Source organism: Podarcis cretensis (genome assembly GCF_951804945.1).
Source record: "Podarcis cretensis genome assembly, chromosome: 3".
Lineage (NCBI taxonomy): Eukaryota > Metazoa > Chordata > Lepidosauria > Squamata > Lacertidae > Podarcis > Podarcis cretensis.
The window spans coordinates 1,930,049-1,952,938 of NC_137172.1; the positions used below are offsets into that span (position 1 = coordinate 1,930,049).

The window sequence follows — 22,890 nt, forward strand, 5'->3', positions numbered from 1 at the left end:
GTCAGATCAGCTGCAAATGAGAGCAATTATTGAAATCTCTTGATTTGTGGAGGGGAGGGGGATGGGATAAGACAGACGGTGGTGCTGATGATTAAATGGGCTGCCTTTTGCTCGGGCAAAACATCTGTAGGAATTTCAAGGCCCAGCAAAATAATCCCGGTCTGTTCAGCAGAACCGTCAGGCGTAGGGTTTGCACAACTCTTGACTCGCCCACCTATGGCAAATTGATTCTAGATCATCCCACTTGGTGTCAGTGTCAATGATTGTATTATCAGGAACAAATAATTAGGGGACTGAGTTGCTGTGATTCAGGGAAAGGGAAAGTTATGCAGCAGAAATGTTTTTCCCTGGGGCTTCTTCAAAGGAAACGAATCTAGTTTGAGGCTGGCACAGGCTCCCTCTTGAGGTCCTCATAGGTAGCTTCCTGATGACTGGTTTATGGAATTTTCATAGCATTGTAGAGCTGGAGGGAACCTAAGGGTCATCTAAACCAACCCTCTGCAATGCGTTCATCCTGGTTTGTTTGCAGGGGGGTCAGACCAGGGCTTTCCCCCCAGCTGGAACTTGCCAGAAATCAGTTCTGACACCTCTCAGATGGGTGCCGTTGCCATTCCAAGAGAACGAGGGAAGTGTTCATGGTGAGTTCGGCCACCTCTTTTTCTAGAACAATAGCTGGATTAGACAACATTATGGCACAAAATTATTCCAAACTTTCCAGTGAACTTCCCCTCCTATCTCTTTGTGGAAGAAAGTCTTTTTTTTTGGTCAAATCTTTTTTATTATGTTTTACATAGCAGATTTACATTCAAACATTAAACATCAACATCGACATTAAGGATTGTCTGAATCTTTTGATTCCCTTCCACGATTACCACTATCAATCTTTTTCCAACTGCTTCTCTTATTTTTCTTAAATAATCAATTTTTACCATGTTTTTTAGTACATTAGAAGCGTTACTCAAATCCTGCCCAAGTTTTTAGTTGTTTACAGTGTTCTCTTAAATACATTATAATCCCCCCCCCATTCCCTCTTAAAGTTCTTCTCTTCCTGGTTCCTGATTTTCCATTCCATTTTGCCATTTTGCCATTTCGTCATCATCTTCATCAACCATTCGTCTCTGGTCTCTGGTCTTCTTTCCATCTCTGGGCCAGTAGTATCCGCGCTGCTGTCGTTGCAGACACAAATAACCTTTTCTGCTCCCTTTATGGTGGAAAGTCTAATCTTTTGGAGAGACGAGTTTGTTGCACGAGACCTTCAAATCCATTTTGATTCTGCAACCTCGGAAATCATGAAAGCCCAGAAGTAACCCCCTAATCTTTGTTACCCTGCAAACCACAAGGAACGCCTTTTTATCTTTGTCGTGATATTGTGATAGGAATTTTGAGGTCTTAAAGGTAAAGGTAAAGGTACCCCTGCCCGTACGGGCCAGTCTTGACAGACTCTGGGGTTGTGCGCCCATCTCACTTAAGAGGCCAGGGGCCAGCGCTGTCCGGAGACACTTCCGGGTCACGTGGCCAGCGTGACATCGCTGCTCTGGTGAGCCAGAGCCGCACACGGAAACGCCGTTTACCTTCCCGCTGGTAAGCGGTCCCTATTTATCTACTTGCACCCGGAGGTGCTTTCGAGCTGCTAGGTTGGCAGGCGCTGGGACCGAGCAGCGGGAGCGCACCCCGCCGCAGGGATTCGAACCGCCGACCTTTCGATCGGCAAGCCCTAGGCACTGAGGCTTTAACCCACAGCGCCACCTTAGATATATGTTAAATGTTCTTAGATATATGTTAAATGTTCATAAGTGTACCAGCCAAGCACATACATAGATCAGCGCAGGAAGACCGAGCTGAAACCATTTTGATTCCCAAAATGACCAAAATGACCAAATGTTTTCCCTGCAAGGAGGGAGGGGGGTCAGAGAGCCTTCCCATTGTCTCAGGAATTGAGTACCGTAATTAGCATTTTAATGGGTGACAGACTATCAGGAAAGGCAAGCAGATAACCTGGCAAACAGGAAAAACTAATTTCTGTTTTAGACCGCCTTTTCAGTGATGTAGGTATGATGTTTCTGGGGGTGGTCTTGATCTACAGGGTGGCAATTTCAAAAGTCCATATAAGGCCTTGTGCGCCACTGTTCTGGGTTCCTCCTCCTCTCCTGCTTGTGAGGGGAGCACCCTGTTGCAACAGATCAATAAAGATCAGGCTTACAAGCTGCTTTGCTTCTCAATATTCTCTGGTTGGCATCTGTTATTTTCTCCTACCAATAGGGAACCTACGTAATGACTCTATATGGGCTCTTGGGTACCCCATAAGGGAAAATGGGCAGATTTTTGTTCACAACACTACCCTGCTGAGCCACTGATGTTCCTGCTGCCGCCGCCATCATCACCACATTTCTCTCTCTCTCCTCTCTCTCTCTCTCTCTCTGAGGTCATATTATCCTCTTAAGGCTTTAGAACCATCTGTAATTATGCCTTGCAACTCCAGGGCAAGTTGAAAGCTGATTTCACTGCCCAGTTTTCATTTTCACCGCTGCGGAGATCAGTCAACGAGGAAATTTCCCATCATCCACTCGGGAAGCTCCAAGAAGGTCAGTAGTCAGGCCACCACCTTTGGGGGCTCAGCAAGCATCTTTGGAGCCCTCTAGTGGGAACCAGTTGCATTTTGGGGGGACCAGCGAAGATGGCTGCCGAGAGGAGGCTCATGGGTAATTCTTTGGTCACAGATGACGAGGGCAATGCTGACAGTGGGGGGCCTCTTAACTTTCACTTGTCTTAGGAAGACCTCTGTTTTGGAGCCCATTTTTGTCTTTGTGAAGAGGTCTGCTTGTCCAAATTAGAGGAGAAGGGAACAATTTCACTTGGTGTAAATCTGGCAAGTGATGCCCAAATGCCAATGTGTGGGAATGTTCAGGGATGCAGGAGAGGATATATTGTCTGATTATAGCCTTTCTAACTTGTGTTAACAAGTTCACAATTTAGCATAGTAACATTTCCCTTTTTAAAATCACAGCGGATGCGTTTGCTCAGGCTCGCTAAAGCCTCTATAGTAACTGTTCTGGTGTTTTCCCCTCATTCCCTCATAAAAGATAAGACACAACACAGTCTTCTATAAAAGTATAAAAAGAGTTTACTCACTCACATTCTGTTCACAGATGAATCCCAGAAGGCAGACTTAAGTTACAAAAGTAATATACACCTGGAAACTATCTCATATGGAGACAGTCTCTTTGTCCTCTCTTGGCTGGAGCCAAGAGAGCATTTTTGGCTAAGCAGATGTTGCTTCTTCGACGAAAGTAGTCAAAGAGAGAGAGAGATGGCTGCCCTGCCCTGTGCTCCTGTTGTTACCTGCACAGGTGAGGCCACACCCACCTCTAGTCACATGCAGAGGAAGTCTGTCCCAGCCCAGAAGGAAACAGGTAGTTGACCTCCTGGCTGGACAAACATTCCTCCTCATGTTTAAACATGTTCACTCTAGGAAGGTTGTACTTGACTGCTCTTGTGTTTCACATCCCACACAATGGCCCACAAAACTCCTTCCCAGCATGTGCTCATCGAGGTAACATTCGGTTACTCCTTTCCTGACAGAGATGCCAGAGTAACCATTCTCAGAGCGTGGTGAGGATGCAGGCTGTTCTTACTTTATCTGTAAGCTATCTTGATGCCCTGTCAGCTGAAAAGGCTGGGCATAGATTCATCATCATCATCATCATCATCATCATCACAATGAACTTCTCCCTGGTTCTCTTGGAATGGCAATGGTACCCATCTGAGAGGTGCCAGAACTTAGTTCCGGCGAGGTCCAGCTGAAAAAAAGGGGGGTTTGTCCAGCCCTCTTTTAAACCCACCCCAGTTCGCGACCATCACTCCCTCTTGTGGCAGGGAGTTCCACAGTTGAACTCCATGCGCTGCGCAGAAGAAGAAAATCCCTTTTGCCTGCCTCGAATCTTCCAACGCTCTGCTTCCCTGGATGCCCAAAAGTTCTAACGTGACGAGAGACGGAGAAACACTTTTCTTCCTCCACTTTCTCCATGCCATGCATAATTCAGGACTCCATGCATAAATATGTCAAGAGTCTCTGCCAAGAAAACTTGAATTCTGCGCCGTTTATGCATTATTTATCAAAATGGCACCCGCCGGCTTGTTTTTTGCACACGTGCCGAGGGAATAGAGGTGGGAAGTGTCCCACTTTTGCAAGAGATAGTCCTCTACTTGAAGAATTGCCTGGTACGAGTCTCGGGGAAAGGTACAGAGGGGCCTTGGATTGGCCAGGGAACAGGGAACAGCAGGGTGGACCAGCACAGACCTGGCCAGAGTTCTGGCCACAGTCTCTTGTTCCCCAGATGGTGGGATCATGCTGTTTAGTCGTTTAGTCGTGTCTGACTCTTCGTGACCCCCTGGACCAGAGCATGCCAGGCACTCCTGTCTTCCACTGCCTCCCGCAGTTGGGTCAAACTCATGCTGGTAGCTTCAGAGTGGCTGGGGAAACCCAGCCAGATGGGCAGGGGTACAAATGAATTATTATTATTATTATTATTATTATTATTATTATTATTGAATTGGAAGGGACCCCATCGGTCATTTAGTTCACCCCCTGCAATGCAGGAATCTCAGCTAAAGCATCCATGACAGTTAATTTTCAACCTCCAAAAAGAGAGAGCTCTTCTTGCTTTTTATATAGCCCTGTGGAAAGCCTCCAAGTTATGGCCTTTTCATCGTACATAGGCACTTCCATGTCAGTGCAAATTAAACCAATTATCCTCCAGCTCCCTCCAGCGTCCTCATAAGGCTTGGCTTCCTTGATCAGTCTTGGTCGCCCTCCTTGGCCCATTTTCTTCCATGAGTTGTAACTATTTAATTTACATGCTGCTTAATGCCTTCTAAGCAGTGTACAAAGTGTAAAAAACAAAACAAAACCACACCCATTATGCAAATCTTAAAATAGGAGCGCCCATCATATAAATCCATCCAACTTTGAAATTGAAACATCAGAACGGAAAGCTCCACAATGAGAAGACACAATGTTTATGCAACAACGGCAGCAAGGATACTCATCGCTAAGCATTGGAAAACCCAAGAATTACCCACACTGGAAGAATGGCAGATGCAACTGACAGACTATATGGAATTGGCTGAGATGACCGGCAGAATCCGAGACCTGGGAGAGGAGAGGGTTGAAGAAGACTGGAAGAAATTTAGGATTTATTTACAAAAACATTGTAATTTAATTGGATGTTAAGAAGGATGCCAGAGCATAAACAATTGAGCACCACTAAATTAGACGTAATCTGGATGATAAATGAGACTGAGGAAAATATAATTTTTTTGGAGAATTATTAGACTAAATTAAATGAATGAGACTTAAGAATGTAAACAAGTTGATAAATTGCTGGAAAAAGTTTTACAATGATGCAAGTGGGAGCGGGGGATGTGAGGGAGTCCAAAGAAGCTCTGAAAATATGTTATGACACATGTCTTATTGTTTATTATTTTTGCACTTTTGTATTTAAAAAATCTTAATATTTTTTTTTTTTTTTTTTAAAAAGAGAAGACACAATGTTGAGTTTTAAAAAATGAGAGCTGGCTGGAGAGGTCCATGGCGGCAGATAGAGAGACATGGAGCACTAAGACTCTGGGGGTTGTTGTTGTTGTTGTTGTTGTTGTTGTTGTTATTATTAAATATATTCTTTTATTTATACCCCGCCCTCCCCCGCCAGAGCCAGGCTCAGGGTGGCTAACACCAATAAAATTTCAGTAAAAACATAATAGGGAAAAAAACCAATTTAAAATGCAGGTTAAAATGCAATTTAAAATGCAGCCTCATTTTAAAAGTAGCCCATAGATCAACCACCGCTTCCGTGCAAATTAAATTGAGAAACATCTTTCGGCGACTTCCCTGCCTGCCAAAGCCAGCGGCAGAGTTATTGGGGAGCTTCCTCAAACATCATGAAATTCAAATGATTTTTTTCTTTTTTTTATAATAATATTTATTAAAGTTTCAAAAAAAATTACAAAAATGAAAAAAGAAAAAGAAAACAAAAAATACAAAATACAAAATACAGAAAAAGTAAAAAAGCAATTTAAAACATTTCAATCTTTCCATGTCTTGTCTTTCATTTACTTATTTCCCTGACCTCCTCACACCTCCCTCTTTTGTATTCTAGTTGAATAGTTGTTTCAGCAAGTCCTTACCCTTTTTGCATTTATCTTGATACTTTATTGTAATATATTACAACTTTACATTTTTACATGTTAACAATCCATTTTTACGTACCCCTTAACCACCTTATTGCTAAAACCACTTAGCTTCATTCCAACCTCCCTCTAACATTCCTTAATTTTACAGTGTTTCTGTAAATAAACTTTAAATTTCTTCCAATCTTCTTCTACCGACTCTTCTCCCTGGTTTCGGATTCTGCCAGTCATTTCCGCCAGTTCCATGTACTCCATGTACTTTTTTAATGGAATGAAGTGTGTGCCCAATTGAGGGATCCTTCTCTTACCTGTCTTGAATGAAGTTGCGAAAATAGAAATAATGATGATGAAATGATACATTCAAGATGGAGCAAGCTTGCTTCCTCCTGCTCCAGTGTGTAGCACTTGCTTCAAGGGACAAGAAAGGAGATTCTTACTAAACAGTAGGAAGAACTTTCTCACAATAGGAGCTGTTTGATTATGGAACAGACTCTCTCAAAAGTGGGTGGACTCTCTTTCCCTGGAGGGTTTTAAGCAGAGGTTGGATGGCCACCTGTCATGGATGTTTTAGCTGAGATTCCTGCATCACAGGGGGTTGGACTAGATGACCCTTGGGGTCCCTTCCAACACTATGATTTTATGATTATTAGCTCCTACAAGTCTACATCCTGACCTGGCCACCAGGAGGTCCAATTGAATTGAATGCAGCTTACTTCTGAGAAGGGCAAGCTGGGTGGCGTGCAAATTTACATGCTGTTTCTCTTTTGTCCTTCATACTCATACTTACTGTCTTCCATAAATTTGTCTGATCTCCTTATTGGAATTCCATAAAGGTAAAGGGACCCCTGACCATTAGGTCCAGTCATGACCGACTCTGGGGTTGCGGCGCTCATCTCGCTTTATTGGCTGAGGGAACTGACGTACAGCTTCCGGGTCATGTGGCCAGCATGACTAAGCCACTTCTGGCGAACCAGAGCAGCGCACGGAAACGTCGTTTACCTTCCCGCTCGTGCGGTACCTATTGATCTACTTGCACTTTGACCTGCTTTCGAACTGCTAGGTTGGCAGGAGCAGGGACTGAGCAACGGGAACTCACCCCGTCGCAGGGATTCAAACCGCCGACCTTCTGATCGGCAAGTCCTAGGCTCTGTGGTTTAGACCACAGTGCCACCTGTGTCCCTATTTGAATTCCATAGCAGCCTATATATTCACCTCTCTTGCTTAATGCACACTGCCTGCTATGTGTGCAGGCAGTAATGTAAATTGAGTTGTTGTTGTTGTTTAGTTGTTTAGTCGTGTCCGACTCTTCGTGCCCCCCTGGACCAGAGCACGCCAGGCACTCCTGTCTTCCACTGCCTCCCCCAGTTTGGTCAAACTCATGCTGGTAGCTTCGAGAACACTGTCCAACCACCTGGTCCTCTGTCGTCCCCTTCTCCTTGTGCCCTCCATCTTTCCCCACATCAGGGTCTTTTCCAGGGAGTCTTCTCTTCTCCTGAGGTGGCCAAAGTCTTGGAGCCTCAGCTTCAGTATCTGTCCTTCCAGTGAGCACTCAGGGCTGATTTCCTTCAGAATGGAGAGGTTGGATCTTCTTGCAGTCCATGGGACTCTCTTCCCCATTACAAAGTGCCAGGCCTGGATTGAGGTTGGATGTGGCCCTCAGCTCCTGAAGGGAATGGGGCCCTTTCTATGTCCAGCTGTCCTTTGCCAACAACAAATTGTCTCTGTTTTGTGTTGAATATATGCTCTATGGTCATTTGTGGACCTCATAGGTATCTCAAGCCATTTGCCCATGTTGCCCTGCAACCAGTACATGCAGAATGTGGGGACCCTATATATAGAAAGGAGCAAATCAGGGATATTTGAGGGAGCGGCTGGCAGGCAGGGCCCATGACTTACATCTTAGGAGCCTACACAACACAAAACACTGTTGCTGTATATGGGTTTTATTTCATTTGTTTTTTCATCTTATATTTTGGAAAGATACATCCAGTTTTTTCCCCTTTAGATTTTTTTGGGGGCCCCACATAAATCCGGGACTGCAAAGGGCTAGCAATGGGGAGCAACCTAGCTGTCTAGTTTGTCTCAAAGGCCTGGCTTCTCCTGCCCAGTAACAACCATGGCTGCTGAGATTTATGGATTTGTCATTTCTTGTATCCGATTTAACTAGGGATGGAAGGACTTGTCAATTCATGATCTCTCACTTTCTCATTTCCCCCCAGTCTTAATCACAGTCCTCTGCATCTGGTTGCGATTTGTGATTACCAATGAAAATTTGTCAGGATTTCAGTGCAAATCTGTCCTGATAAACACAGATTTATATGCAGCCTTATCATTTTCTGCAAGCCATTTCCCCTATTTTTTTGGTACATTATTTGCCCTAATATCTTCATTCTTATGCACATGCTTCCATAATATTTGCATTTATTGCTTGGTTGGAGCACTGCATTGCAAAATTCGGCTATGTGCGAATTTTGAAGGACTTCTGAATCTCAATCTGCATATCGCCTTGGAAAGTGTGGATTGGGTAGATCTGGTTTTAAACATGTTCTGCATTGGATTTCTCCTCCACTCCTAGATTCGACTGCCTGAAATTTCTGTTTGGGTGTAAGCATCAAGGAGTCTTCCAAATTGAAAGGGGGGGGGCCCAGAAACTGTGCCCCCACCCCCAATGGCAGTAGCCTGTCATGCAAGCCCCCTGGAAAACCTGACCTTTAAAGCCTTTGTCCGAAACTGGAACAAGAGTTTTTGCTTTCCAGTTCCGTACATCCCAGCTGGCAAATCAACCTCACTTTGTGAGGGAGAACCAGAAGGTGAAATATCAAGAGGTTTGCCTCCTTCCCTGCAGTGGGTGCTGAAATCAGCAGAGGGGACTCTCTTTGTAGTTCCTCCATCCTCAGAGGCTCAGGGGTGGTTCTGGTCCAGCAGGATATGGTCTTCTCAGTGGTGGCCCCTAAGCTATGGCACCTTCGTTGTATGGCTTCTAAAGGTTGTGGAAGAAACACCTCTTTGCTCTTGACACTGGAGTAGTATGTTCTTAGAACCCACCTTGTTTTTAGGGTCGAAAGTTGTTTCAGCTGTCGAAAGGCAGTTGGAGGATGGATGGCGGCCAACAGATTGAGGTTGAATCCTGACAAGACAGAAGTACTATTTTTGGGGGGGACAGGGGGCCGGCTGGTGTGGAGGACTCCCTGGTCCTGAATGGGGTAATTGTGCCCCTGAAGGACCAGGTGCGCAGCCTGGGAGTCATTCTGGACTCACGGCTGTCCCTGGAGGCACAGGTCCATTCTGTGTCCAGGACAGCTGTCTACCAGCTCCATCTGGTACGCAGGATGAGACCCTCCCTCCCAGCAGACTGTCTCGCCAGAGTGGTGCGTGCTCTGGTTATCTCCTGCTTGGACTACTGCCATGCGCTCTACGTGGGGCTACCTTTGAAGGTGACCCAGAAACTACAATTAATCCAGAATGCAGCAGCTAGACTGGTGACTTGGAGCGACCACTGAGACCACATAACACCAGTCTTGACAGACATTCATTGGCTCCCAGTACGTTTCTGGGCACAATTCAAAGTGTTGGTGCTGACCTTGAAAGCCCTAAACGGCCTTGGCCTAGTATACCCGAAGGAGCATCTCCATCCCAATTGTTCAGCCAGGATACTGAGGTCCAGCGCCAAGGGTAAGGTTACCAGATTTTTTCCAATGAATCCGGGGATGCTTTTCAACTTCCTACTAAATAGATGGATTTTGTCAGGGGACTGATTAGTAAATCCGGGGAAACGGGGTTGTCTGGTAACCTTAACCAAGGGCCTTCTGGCGGTTCCCTCCCTGTGAGAAGTGAGCTTACAGGGACCCAGGCAGAGGGCCTTATCGGTGGTGGCACCCGCCCTGCGGAACACCTCCCATCAGATGTCAAGGAAATAGACAACTATCTGACTTTTAGAAGACATCTGTTTAGGGAAGTTTTTAATGTTTAATGTTTTATTGTGCTTTTAATTCTGTTGGGAGTCGCCCAGATGGGCGGGATACATTGTTGTTGTTGTTGTTGTTTATTTTTAATGTTGTTTTGTAATGTCAAAGAGATAAACAACTACCTGACATTTAGAAGACATCTGAAGGCAGCCCTGCTCAGGGAAGTTTTTAATGTGTGACATTTCGATGTATTTTTAATCTTTGTTGGAAGCAGCCCAGAGTGGCAGGGGAAACACAGCCAGATGGGCGGGGTACAAATAATAAATTATTATTACTATTACTACTATTATTATTATTATTAAATGCTGTAATCTGCCCTAGTGTCAGGCACTGGCTGGATGAAGAGGAATGGTGGAAGAACCAACCCAGGGAAAGCACAGAGGGAGATAATTTGGATTCTGGATCCTAGCGGTGGGAATAGCGGTTTAGGCCCACACCCCAGAGGAGGGGAAGAGCTGAGAATTGCTGGAGGCTGGGATCCAGTATATCTGAAGGAGCGTCTCCTCCCCCATCGTTCTGCCTGGACACTGAGGTCCAGCTCCGAGGGCCTTCTGGTGGTTCCCTCACTGCGAGAGGCCAAGTTACAGGGAACCAGGCAGAGGGCCTTCTCGGTAGTGGCATCCGCCCTGTGGAACGCCCTCCTATCAGATGTCAAAGCGATAAACATCTACCTTAGTGTATCTTTCATCTTTGTTGGAAGCTGCCCAGAGTGGCTGGGGAAACCCAGCCAGATGGGCGGGGTACAAATAATAAATTATTATTATTATTATTATTATTATTATTATTATTATTATTATCTTGGAGAAGGAGAAAGAGGAGGAAACAGGCAGGTGGCTCAGTGCAAGGCAGAGACAGGAATCAGACCTGGCAGCTCCACCACAGAGCCACCCTGACAGCTTCTCTTCTGACAGCCGGCAAGCCCCCTCCACTCCCAGAACAAGGTGTCTGATGCATGTTGCAGAGCAGAGAGCCAGGCAGACACAGAGAGGGTCCCTTGGGAGTTGCATAGACAGAGTGAAGTGCCGGACTCAGAGGGATAAGGAGAGGAGGGGGCGGTGGCGTTACAAGCCAGTCCGGGCAACCGCTTCATCTAGACAGGTACAACCCTGAGAAGTCTTTGTTCTGCTTCCTTAATGGAAAAACACACACGAATTAATTGTACGTTAGCTGGTGGTTCCCTGTCTTTCCCTGATCTGTGAACGACCTGCTCTCCTTGTCAGCTCCCTGATAGTTGGACTTTAAGGTGAAGAGTACAGTGGATGCTCGGGTTGCGAACGCGATCTGTGCGGGATGCACGTTCGCAACCCGAAACGTTCGCAACACGCAAGGGATGCAATTCGGCGCTTCTGCGCATGCGCGACTGCCAAAACCCGGAAGTAACCCATTCTGGTACTTACGTGTTTCGGCGGTCCACAACCCGAAAAAACACAACCTGAAGCAGACGCAACGTGAGGTATGACTGTACTTAACAATAAATAACTAAATATGTGATTCTGCGGGGGAAGCACACCTCGGGCACTTTGCATAGCCACACCACACTCCGTGACTTTGTTCCCCTCCGATTCCCCCTTCCACCCTTCCAAGTTTCCGTTTGCCCATCCCTTTCTCCTCCCCACACAGCCCTCCATGCCCCATACGGTGAGTCCTACGGCAAGGTCAACCCCCCCCCTGTGTCCCTGACCCCCCCATTCCCCCCCTTTGCCCCCTCGATTTGCTTGAGGTGGGCGCTGCTCCTGCCTGCAGACTTGGTGGTGTGGCTCTGCTGCGTGCCCAGGCTGAAGGGATGGGGTGGCGGCATTGGCGGCAACAACATCATCATCATGGCGATGGAGCCTTGTGGCTTCTCCGGGCTCTTGTACCAGAAGCAGGAGCACATGGACTGGAAGAGGAGGACCGTGGCCAAGACACACCACCACCGAGTTTGCAGGCCAGAGCGGCGCCCATCCTGACTCCCCTCCCTTCTCTCCGGCTGCCATTTTGGATGAGGAGGAGGAGGCAACTCCCAGCACGCCTGCCTGCCGAGCCCAGACGAGGAGGTTGGAGGCCCATCTCTCCACCTTCCTCCCCACGAGCAACCGGTCCCCATAACCCGCGAGGCGCTACTGACCGGGCTTGCCTCTGCTTTGTGTCTTTGTTCTGCAGGGTACGGCCACGCGGCCCCGAGCACCGATGGTGGGAAGGTCTTCTGCATGTTCTACGCCCTGCTGGGGATCCCTCTCACCCTGGTCATGTTCCAGAGCCTCGGGGAGAGGATTAACACGCTGGTGAGGTACCTCCTGCACCGCATCAAGAAGTGCCTTGGGATGAGGCGGCCGGAGGTCTCGATGGCCAACATGGTGACCATCGGCTTCTTCTCCTGCATCAGCACCCTCTGCATCGGGGCCGCCGCCTTCTCCTACTACGAAAACTGGACCTTCTTCCAGGCCTACTACTACTGCTTCATCACGCTCACCACCATCGGGTTCGGAGACTATGTGGCCCTGCAGAAGGAGCAGGCCCTGCAGACTCAGCCCCAGTACGTGGCCTTCAGCTTCATCTACATCCTCACCGGCCTGACCGTGATCGGCGCCTTCCTCAACCTGGTGGTGCTGCGCTTCATGACCATGAACGCCGAGGACGAGAAGAGGGATGCCGAGCACCGGGCGCTGCTCAGCCGCAACGGCCAAGCCAGCAGCGTCCACACCACAGACACCACGGCGTCCTCCACGGCTGCTGCGCTGGGGGGTGTGGGGGTGGGCGGCGGGGCCGGGGGCCGGGGGGGCCTCCGGAATGTCTATGCCGAGGTCTTGCACTTCCAGTCCATGTGCTCCTGCCTCTGGTACAAGAGCCGGGAGAAGCTGCAGTACTCCATTCCCATGATCATCCCCAGGGACCTCTCCACCTCGGACACCTGCATGGAACAGAGCCACTCGTCTCCGGGGCGGTACCCCGAGACGCCGCCCAACCGGTGCTTCTGCAACGCCCAGCGATCGGCCATCAGTTCTGTCTCCACGGGCCTGCACAGCCTCTCCGCCTTCCAGGGACTCATGAAGCGGCGCAGCTCAGTCTGAAGGCTGGCGAGACTCTCTCTCCGGGACTGTCCTAAATGGTAGAGGAAGGGGAGGAGGAGACCGGTGGGGGTGGTTGGGGAGATAGGCAGGCAGAGACCCCAGGCTGGGAGGAACGATACCCACCGTAACCGAAAATTCATACAGGTGACAATCTAAAGGGAAGGGAAGAGTCAGCAGCTGGGCCGGGCGTCGTGGGTGTGAGCCTAGGAGGACAGAGCAAGAGATGAGTTGGCTCTCTGGGTCACGGGGAAACCGAGTCATGAAGAGCTCCGAGGGGGCTCAGCTGCAGAAAGGGGGTTGAGATATGGAGGTCAAGCTGCTCCAGAGGGGTCAGCTGCTTCGAGCCCATTCTTCCCTCGAAGGGAGTCCTGCCGGCCGCACTTCTGAATGCTCCCAGTTGCAGCAGCTCCGCAAAAATGTGAAACTTGAAAATCGGGGTCCCCCCCATGGGAGTGGGGTATGGGATAAAGTGGGGTGGGGCGGGGCGCAGCGGCAGCTCTCCTGGCTGAGTGTGATTTATACCTCTGTGTAGACTGATGGAAGGACATAGCATCTCTTCTCACCCTTGGCCAATAAATGGGGGGAAATTAAGTTCTGGGTCACCCCACGCCATTCATTTCATTCCCTTCATTTTAGGGGTGAGTTAGCTCCTTTCTCCCCTGTGTGGAGGGGTTTGTGCATTAGATACGGGGCAGGGAACTCTCACCCTTCAGTTACGAATGGTGCGTGTCGGCGCTTGGGTGGCCAAAGGCGACCACTGATGTGCTGCGTCCCGTTCCTTCGGGGCGATCTCCACTCCAGGGGACAAGGCAGTGCAAAGCAGCTCCTGGGTCGCGCACCTCTGGGCTTGTGTGTTTTCCGCAACGCGGATGAACTCACCCCTCCTTGCAGCTTTATACAAGACCTTTTATGCAAGAGTACATGAAGCCCGTGAAACACCCACGTTCTGCTCCATGGGGCTCAGAGCTGTGCCCCATATCTCCCCAGTCTTGACCCACCCCTCCCTCTTTTTGTCCTCAGCCCCCACAGCTTCCTGTCAAATCCATCTCTGTTTTGGATCGCGGTTGCATTGCTCTTTTCTTTAGGCACAGCGCAGGATCATGCCAGCAACGTCCTGACTTGTGGGGGCAAGCTCCGACCCATCACCCCTGCAGCCAAGAGATTCCCACTTTTCTAGGAATGGCTGTTTTCCTGCAAAAATGCAGTAGCCATACAAAAGAGGGGTATTTAGCAGGCAAAAATGAGCCAGTGAGAAGTCCATTGACCCCACCAGCCAGTTGCTCCTGTTGGAAAACCAGCCACCTCTCCGCCATTGATGTTGGCCAAGGGCCTTGGAAAGAACCTGCAAAGCCACTGGGGGCATGTTAGAATGTTGTGGGGTCAGCCAGACCAGTGGCTCCCTCCCTCTGCCAATTCTCCCCAAGAGCTGAAACACATGATCAGAGAAGCATCCGATCTGCCCATTTTGGTTTCTCATCTTTTCCAGTTCAGTTCTCCATGATTCCACACCAGTTTGTGATACTATTTACCTGCCTTACTGGAGCAGAATTTTAAAAGCGGCACAGAGATGGGGCTTCCTGGAGTGGCCTCTGGTTCTTAGAATCATAGAACTGTAGAGTTGATGCCAGCCTCTGGTGTGAGCCAACAGACTTGCGCTGCCACAGTGTGGGACCCCAACACTCTGGGGCGGCCAAAGCACTGGAGCTAAAATAGGACATCTATTTTAGAGGTTGGGATCAGAAGCTACTTCTGTAGATTCAGAATGTCCCACTTAAAACAGGACAGTTGCACAGGATGTGTCCCCCACCTTATATTACAGTCGTACCTTGGTTGTCAAACGCCTTGGTACTCATCCGTTTTGGCTCCCGAACGCCGCAAACCCAGACATGAATGTTCCAGTTTGTGAACATTTTTCGGAAGCTGAACCTTCAACGCTGCTTCCAGTTGAGTGCAGGAAGTTCCTGCAGCCAATCAGAAGCCGCGCCTTGGTTGTTGGACATTTTCGGAAGTCGAACGGACTTTTGGAACAGATTCCGTTTGAGAACCAAGGTACCACTGTCGTTGTTTCAGATGGTGGAAGTTGTGGCAGTGGGCGAGGGATTGCAAAGGAGGAGGAGGGGCCCTGGCACTTCTTTTCCATCTCCAACGTCCTAGGTCAGTCCGGGAGCGGACGCCATCTTGCCACTCCCTTTGGGCAGCACAATGTTTGTGGCTGGCCTTAGAGCCCGCTGTTCTTTCTGAGTGATGGTGGTGGTGGAGAACCCCTGTCCCCATTCTCTCCCTTCCTGGGGCAAGTTCCACTGACCTCACCCTCCGTCCGTGGCCTGCTCTGGAGCGAAGAGCATTAAACTTTCTCCCGAGCATCCGTTGCTTCTCCTTCTGCACATTTGCTGAACATCAGTGTGCAGAGCACTCTGTGTGTCGTGCAGCGGAGGGAATTGGGAGGAAAGTACACACACACACACACACACACACACACACAGAGAGAGAGAGAGAGAGAGAGAGAGAGAGAGAATCACAGTCTAGCTCTGCTTCCCAAGTAAAACAGGCTCACGCACCAGCGAGCAAATTAGGCTAAGACGGTCTTAGGCGAAAGCTTTTTATATTCCTGCCCATGTGATCCCAGCCGCGGCGGCAGAGGCAACCCGTGAAGCGTCACGTAGGCAAAGGAGGAAGTCGAGGCTGGCTGGGTTGCAGACGAACCCTCTGGGATGCCGCCCTGTGCCCTGCGGCTGGTTCCAGAGCGGCAAAGCACGGAGGGGGAAGATGGATGGGTCGATGGAGGAGGAACGATCCCTGGGCTCTTTTCGGAAGGAGAAATGCATCTTTCTGCATGCGTGTCTGCATGTGTGCAATTCATGGCCCCGTTCGATAAAAACCCCTTTTCTGATCCGTCCATTTTGGCAAAGTTGTACAGGCCTCTTAGGAGGCAGAATTAGGCCAGGAAGCATTAAGCGAGCATATTGCTCTCGCCGCTGTCAATCATGCCCATCACGCGTCGTTAAGCAATAGTGGCTTAACGGGGAGGGGGAGGGGAGTGGAGGCACTGAGCGAATGAGATCTTCCCTCACGCATTTCATTACCTGGGAGTAAGAAGGGAGGCGAGAAAGCAATATCTGCCGGCTGGCTTAAATGAGCCACAGTTTCTCAAGCGGAGGATCAATTTTCCCTGGAAACCCTGATCTAAGAGGAGCAAAGTCTGGATTGTAGGATCCCAGGAAGTCAGGAATCTGGTACTGAGACAAGCCAGGGTTCAGCCCAGCACAGGAACCCTCATGCTGCCTAGCAGTGGCTCTCCAGGGTTCCGGGAGCGAGTTCCGCTTACTTGGTGGGCGCTCTGCACATGCTCAGGTGCACTTCCTTCGCAATTCAGATCCAGCATTGGGAACACAGTGAAGCCCCGCCTCGGGACCTCAAATATGTCATTTACTGAAACTGAAACATGGTAGGGAGGTCTTGTGCCCCTCCTGTGTCCCTGGCCTTTGAACTCAGGGGTGGCCAACACGCTGCTCTCCTGAGAATGCTGGTCTAGAGTTCCGATCATCCCTGGCCAGCCGCCGGGGATTATGGGAGCTGTAGTCTTGTAGCATTTTGGCCTATCTGTGTTCTTCCCAGCATTCCTCATTAATTCCTTGCCTTTATAAGGCAACATTTCACAACTGCATGCACACGGCAACACGTACCTGGGCGACTGTGAGTCTACGTGTCGTGTGAACAACTCCCATCGAGGTCTCTTCCAGCTCCACAATTCAACGATTCTGCGGTTCTAATCCAGGCTCCCTAAACCTCGGCCCTCCAGATGTTTTGAGACTACAATTCCCATCATCCCTGACCACTGGTCCTGCTAGCTAGGGATCATGGGAGTTGTAGTCCTAAACCATCTGGAGGGCCGAGATTAAGGAAGCCTGTTCTAATCCCTCAGGAATACCCCTCTTCATGAGACCATGAAAATATGGGTGCCCCCAGGGCGACAAAGAGGGCAGTTCCCACCCCCTCCATATGAACCATAATCTCCAGATCCCCATTTTTTCATTCAAAAAATCAAGAATAAGTTTCTAGCCTTTGTAGAACCTGAGATAGGAGGCACAACGTACAGGTGCTTTTCTAATTTTTTGGGGACTGTTAACTTGCGCTCTCTCTTTCTGTGTTTTCCTTTGCCCCCATCCCCTTGGAAAATCCCTGATTGATGCCTGGGAATATCTGTTTGTCTGCAGGAGGCAAGATGAGTTTTTTGTTCTGTTCCAGCAAGGCTCCCCTGATGCGCTTTCATCCATTTCATTTCATTTTTAAATTTGTATACCGCTTTTAACTCACCCGAGTCACAAAGCGGCTTACGTACAATAAATAATACCATAGCAGAACACCGCAATCACAACATAAATCATGTAAAATAATTAACAAATCATAGATAAAACAACCTCCTTCGATAAAGCACTGTTAACGAAACAGCTTAACAAATAGGCTAAACAGCACAACCACGAGAAAAGTCGTATTATAAAATTATCCTGAATACCATCAGTTTGCTGCGATTCCTGCATCTCAGGGGGTTGGGCTGGATGACCTTGGAGGTTCCCTTGCAACCAATTTTATGGTTATACCTGTAACCCTGCAATATAGTATGTGAACCTCAAATGTGTGTTGATCACTATGGTTCGCTTCGTGGAAATGTTCAGGGAGGCAGGAGAGGATATATTGTTTATGAATATCCTTCCTAACTTGTGCTAGCAAGTTCTATAACTTAGCAGAGCTTCACTTTCCCCTTTCCAAACGCACAGCGGGTAGCTGGTTGCAGACTCGTGTGAGCATCTCACTATTAGGTTCCTGGTAAGTTCCCTTATACCCCTCTTAAAAGAATAAACACGCCACAATCTTGTGTAAAGTAGTTTACTCACATTCTGTTCACAGTTGGATCCCTGAAGGCAGACTTAGTTACAAATATGTACATGTGGATGTACCCCATATGGGGATAATCCCAGTGTCCTCTGTTGGCTGGAAGCTAAGGAAGGATGCTCCAGCCAGGAGGAAACAGGAAATATTCAACTGGCTGGACCAAACATCCCCCTGCATGTCCACTCTAGGAAAACGAGGAATGTTGTACTTGACTGCTCCTTATATATCACATCCCACACCCTAGAGGCAATTAGTCACACACACCTGAGCTGCGCAGGGAGAAATGAGTCTCAATTTACAAGCCCCGATCCCTGCGTTGCACGGGTTCGACTAGGTGAGCTTTGGGTGTCCCTTGCAACTCTGCAACTCTATGCTTCTAAGTCCTATTGAGCTCAACAGGACTTAACATTGAGTTACGTGCAACATGAATGACCCATGCCAGGGTCATTTTGCGGTAGTTGGAGGTTGTCCATGTTCAGACAGCAGGACACACACATGATAATGTGGGTGCACCGAACCCCAAATTATTTCCATTCAAGCTCCTTATTCTTGATCCACTGCTTGTTTCCGGGGAAACCCTATATTCCACCCGCCTTTGCACATCCAAGAAAATGAGCGCAGTTTCCACACTTGGTGCCAGACGAAACCAAAGCAGATCAAGAGTCCCTAGTCAACCCCCAGTCTTAAACTCAGAGCCTCCGAATTATTCTGAGACGGAAGCAACTTGCAGAGTTGTTATCTCAGAATAATAAGACCTCCCCCCCATCAACGGATCTGGGTTCACGGTCTGTTTTCCTTGAGCTATCAGAAGTGATTCTGCTGCAACGAATTAGCCGGGCAGGCTGCCGTCTAGGAAAAAAAATGTGTTTTTAGAGTTATTTCCCGGTCCTGCTTCGAAATCAGGGACTTTTGCTGAATTCCTCGACTGTAGGGGAATTCCGCAGGGCTTCACTGCTGATGGGGGAATAAAGATAGAAATCAGAAAAATGATAATAATCAACTGCAACACCCAGAAGCAATGAATGAGAGTGGCTTTTGAAAGCTGTGGAGCACAGTTTTGGAGGGCTTTCACCAAGCTCTTTCCTGACACAGCTCTGTGCTTTCAAGCTCCATCTTTCTCCCAACAAAAAAAACACTCTTGAGTGCATTATCAGAGCAAATGTCAATTCAGGTTTCCTGCGCATTGCTGTTTGCTCTGATTCAGCTTTAGAGATTGAGTTTTCATGGGGGGGGGAGGGAGGTTCTCGGTCATTGAGGTTTAAAGTGTGGGAATGTTCAGGGATGCAGGAGAGGATATATTGTCTGATTATAGCCTTTCCAACTTGTCTAAACAAGTTCACAATTTAGCAGAGTAACACCCCCCTTTTTAAACTCACAGCGGATGTGTTTGCTCAGGCTCGCTAAAGCCTCTGTAATAACTGTTCTGGTGTTTTCCCCTTATTCCCTCATAAAAGATAAGACACGACACAGTCTTCTATAAAAGTATAAAAAGAGTTTACTCACATTCTGTTCACAATCGGATCCCAGAAGGCAGACTTAGCTTAGAAAAGTAACATACACCTGGAAAATATCTCATAAGAAGACAGTCCCTTTGTCCTCTCTTGGCTGAGAGCATCTTTGGCTAAACAGATGTTGCTTCTTCGATGCATGTAGAGAGAGAGATGGCTGCCCTGCCCTGTGCTTTTGTCGTTACCTGCACAGGTGAGGCCACGCCCACCTCTAGAGGAAGTCTGTCCCAGCCCAGAAGAAAACAGGAAGTTTACCTGCTGGCTGGACAAACATTCCCCCCCCCCAGGTGTAAACATGCTCACTCTAGGAATGTTGTACTTGACTGCTCTTGTGTTTCACATCCCACATAAAGAGTGAGCCATGCCTGGAAAGAGTGGAGGAAATGTACGTTTGCATAAGGAAATGTGCATTAGCTGAGATTCCTGCATGACAAAGGGGGTCAGGCTAGATGATCCCTGGTATCCCCCACCCCAAACTCAGCAGTTCTCTGATTCTTACAGCTTAAGAGCTGCAATGATTCTCCCACAACCAGCTGGGAGAAATCATTGAGACTGGGTGAGTGGTTTATGATGCAACTGGGGTGGGAAGAGGGTAGACAGAATCATTGAATCGTAATGTTGGGAGGGACGCTCAAGGAACATCCAGTCTAACCCCTGCAATGCAGGGACCTCAGTGAAAGAATCCCTGGCTGACATGCAACTGGGAGTGCAAAGGCCACTAAGCAAGCCAAAGGGAGGTGCCAGCTGTTTTTTCACATTGCCCCATTGCTCTGATGGGCAAACCGATCCCAAAACACCGATCAAAGGGAAATGCTTTGTTGCAAAATAAATCCAGAAATTTGAAACGCCAAAAGCCGGCCTTCTACCCTGTTGCAAGACTCTGCTGTGAAAGAATGAAGTCTGCCAAAAGCAAAAGCTGAAGCCTCCGGATGTGTCTCTGGTCAGAACTCGAACCCGTAGCCTCCTGCGCTGGCCCTGGCACGCTGCTCCTGCCCATTGCTACGCCTCTCCTTTGCCAAAGAGCCGCTCCGCTTTCCTTTTCCAGCTAACGCTGCGCACCAAAGGCGGTGGGTCAAGTCTGGGGGGAAAGAAATCTCAGCCTAACTAACCTAAGCGCGAGATGCATTGCAAATCAGGGTTGGACTGGATGACCTTCAGGGGTCCCTTCCAACTTTACAGTCCTATCATTCTATGCTGCAGCAAAATGCTGGGAATCAGGCTGGGGAGATGCTCAAGACTAGGACTGAGCCCTGCGGCAATATTCCCTTCCTCTTCCTATTCATTTTATGGGCCAGCCCACTTGGACTATTAGGGTATTTTGGGGGGTTGGGGGCAGAATTCAAAGGTCACGGGGGAAATGGATCAAGCCGGTGTTTCGGCTTGCAAAGTTGCAAAGGTGACCCTGCATTTTGCTATTTTTTCACAGGCGAAGAAGATTTAAACCCCCCCCCCTAATTTCTAATACTTGACAACATTGTATATAATGTTAGATATGGGATTTTAAAGAAGAGCTATTTATTATAAATGATGCTATGTACACACCATATCAATGTGGACATGATCTCTTTGCAAGGGTATTGCAGGGGGGAACTTGCTTCCGAGCAATTGGGGATAATTTTATTCTTAGCTGGGGGGTTTTTCACCCATAGAAAAATAAAGAGTTGGGGGTGGGGGGGTGGTGGAATAAAATGCTCCTGGACAAATCTTCTCTCTTTCTCATGCCAAAGCATATTTGTACTGCTCTTTTACTTTCATTTTAGAAACAAAATAAAGTCTGAATTCAAGATCGGCTGTCTCCCTCCGTTCTTTGAACCAGTCTCCCTTTCTAGACATCTGAGATGTGTTGCCTTTGTGGGTTATTGCTGAAGCTCAGATGTGCTGGGAAACAGACCCACTTCTCTGAGTAGGATAGCAGAGTCCTGTACGCTGAAATTGGTTGAATTGAATTTTATTATTATGGTTACAGACCAGTTCCGGCTCACTTACAGTATCAGGTAAATCATAAAACACCACAGGAATACATTGAATTGCAATTGGGTATAACAGAGACAATACAGATATAGAGGCAGTTAAAAATATATATTAAATCTTGATCACTAAAATAAAACCTAAAATTGTCATTTAAAACCTTAATCATTTTGGTAGTACAGCTTGTTCCCTAGGTTTTATGGCAGTCACACAGAATTTGGCCACCATGAGCATGATCTCTAGATCCTTGTCCTCTACCAGGAGTTTTAGACATTGAAGTTCGGACCCATTTGGAGATTTTTGTATAACGGGAGTGATAAATGCCGAGCACAGATCCCCGTAGAAACGGCAGCGTAACAAGACATGAGAGACAGTTTCTACCTCCATCAAGCTGCAGGGACAGACTCGTTCCAATTTTCCTAATGGCTGGATATTTGGCCAATATTTGATATTCAACGTCAACGTTTGACATGCAATGCTTCCTCCCGGTAGCAAGCAACACTGTGCAGGATCTTGCCAACAGACATGCAGCAGCAGATAGGTTTCTCTACTGCAAAGCTTTAGCATATAAGCAAATGTGAAAAGAAAAGGCAATATCCTGTATCAGAGAGGGAGGAGGAAATGCATATGTAATGCAAAAAATTTTATAATCCCAGATGTCTACTAACAGTTTTCTTGATATAATTGCTTTGCAAATTTTTGCTTTTCAAGTGTTGCTGATTTTATCCATGTTTTGTTCATAATTCCCTTTTTGTGTATGCCACATAGAGATTTTTATGATGGAAATGGTCCATACATTTTTCTAAGTGAATGTATGAAAAAATTACACACTTCAAAGATGTGAAGTAACAGTCAGTGTTTCACAGTATCCAATCGCTGCTTTGCAAATCTTGCAATATCTCCTAGTCAGTTTCATACTATTAATTATATTCAATTATTCAGTTGAATTTAGTTCATTCCCAAATATTATTGTGAATTGCCTCAACATTTAAGGTCAGCTAATGCAGCAGATTCAAATGGTTGTGGAGTCCAGATTTATTTCCCCAAACTAGCAGGACCTTTTCTTCAGTAGCCCCAGATGACATTTGGATGACCTTCCTTCCAATGTTTTCTTGTCTTCCTCTGTGCCTTTGCTCTGCATTGTTCCATCGTGTCCCTGGCACTTGAAAGGTAATGTTTCTTTTGTGCTTTATTGTGTTTATTACTTGTCTATTTTCAGTCGTAATTTCAGTTCTGTATTTTAATCTAAATTCGATTTTAAGTTTTTATTTATTTACAGTGGTGCCTCGCAAGTTGAAATTAATCCGTTCCGCGAGTCTCTTC

The 22,890-nt window shown here is 47.7% G+C and overlaps 1 protein-coding gene across 1 annotated transcript in view; it reads left to right on the plus strand.

Annotated features, from left to right (window-relative positions):
• Positions 1-13,904, plus strand: part of KCNK3 (potassium two pore domain channel subfamily K member 3) — a 108,208-nt gene extending 94,304 nt beyond the window's left edge. The window contains exon 2 of the mRNA XM_079969005.1: positions 12,294-13,904. Within this exon, the coding sequence (XP_079825131.1) occupies positions 12,294-13,201 (908 nt within the window). The 3' untranslated portion in view covers positions 13,202-13,904. The remainder of the gene's footprint in view (positions 1-12,293) is intronic.
• Positions 13,905-22,890: the final 8,986 nt, after the last annotated feature.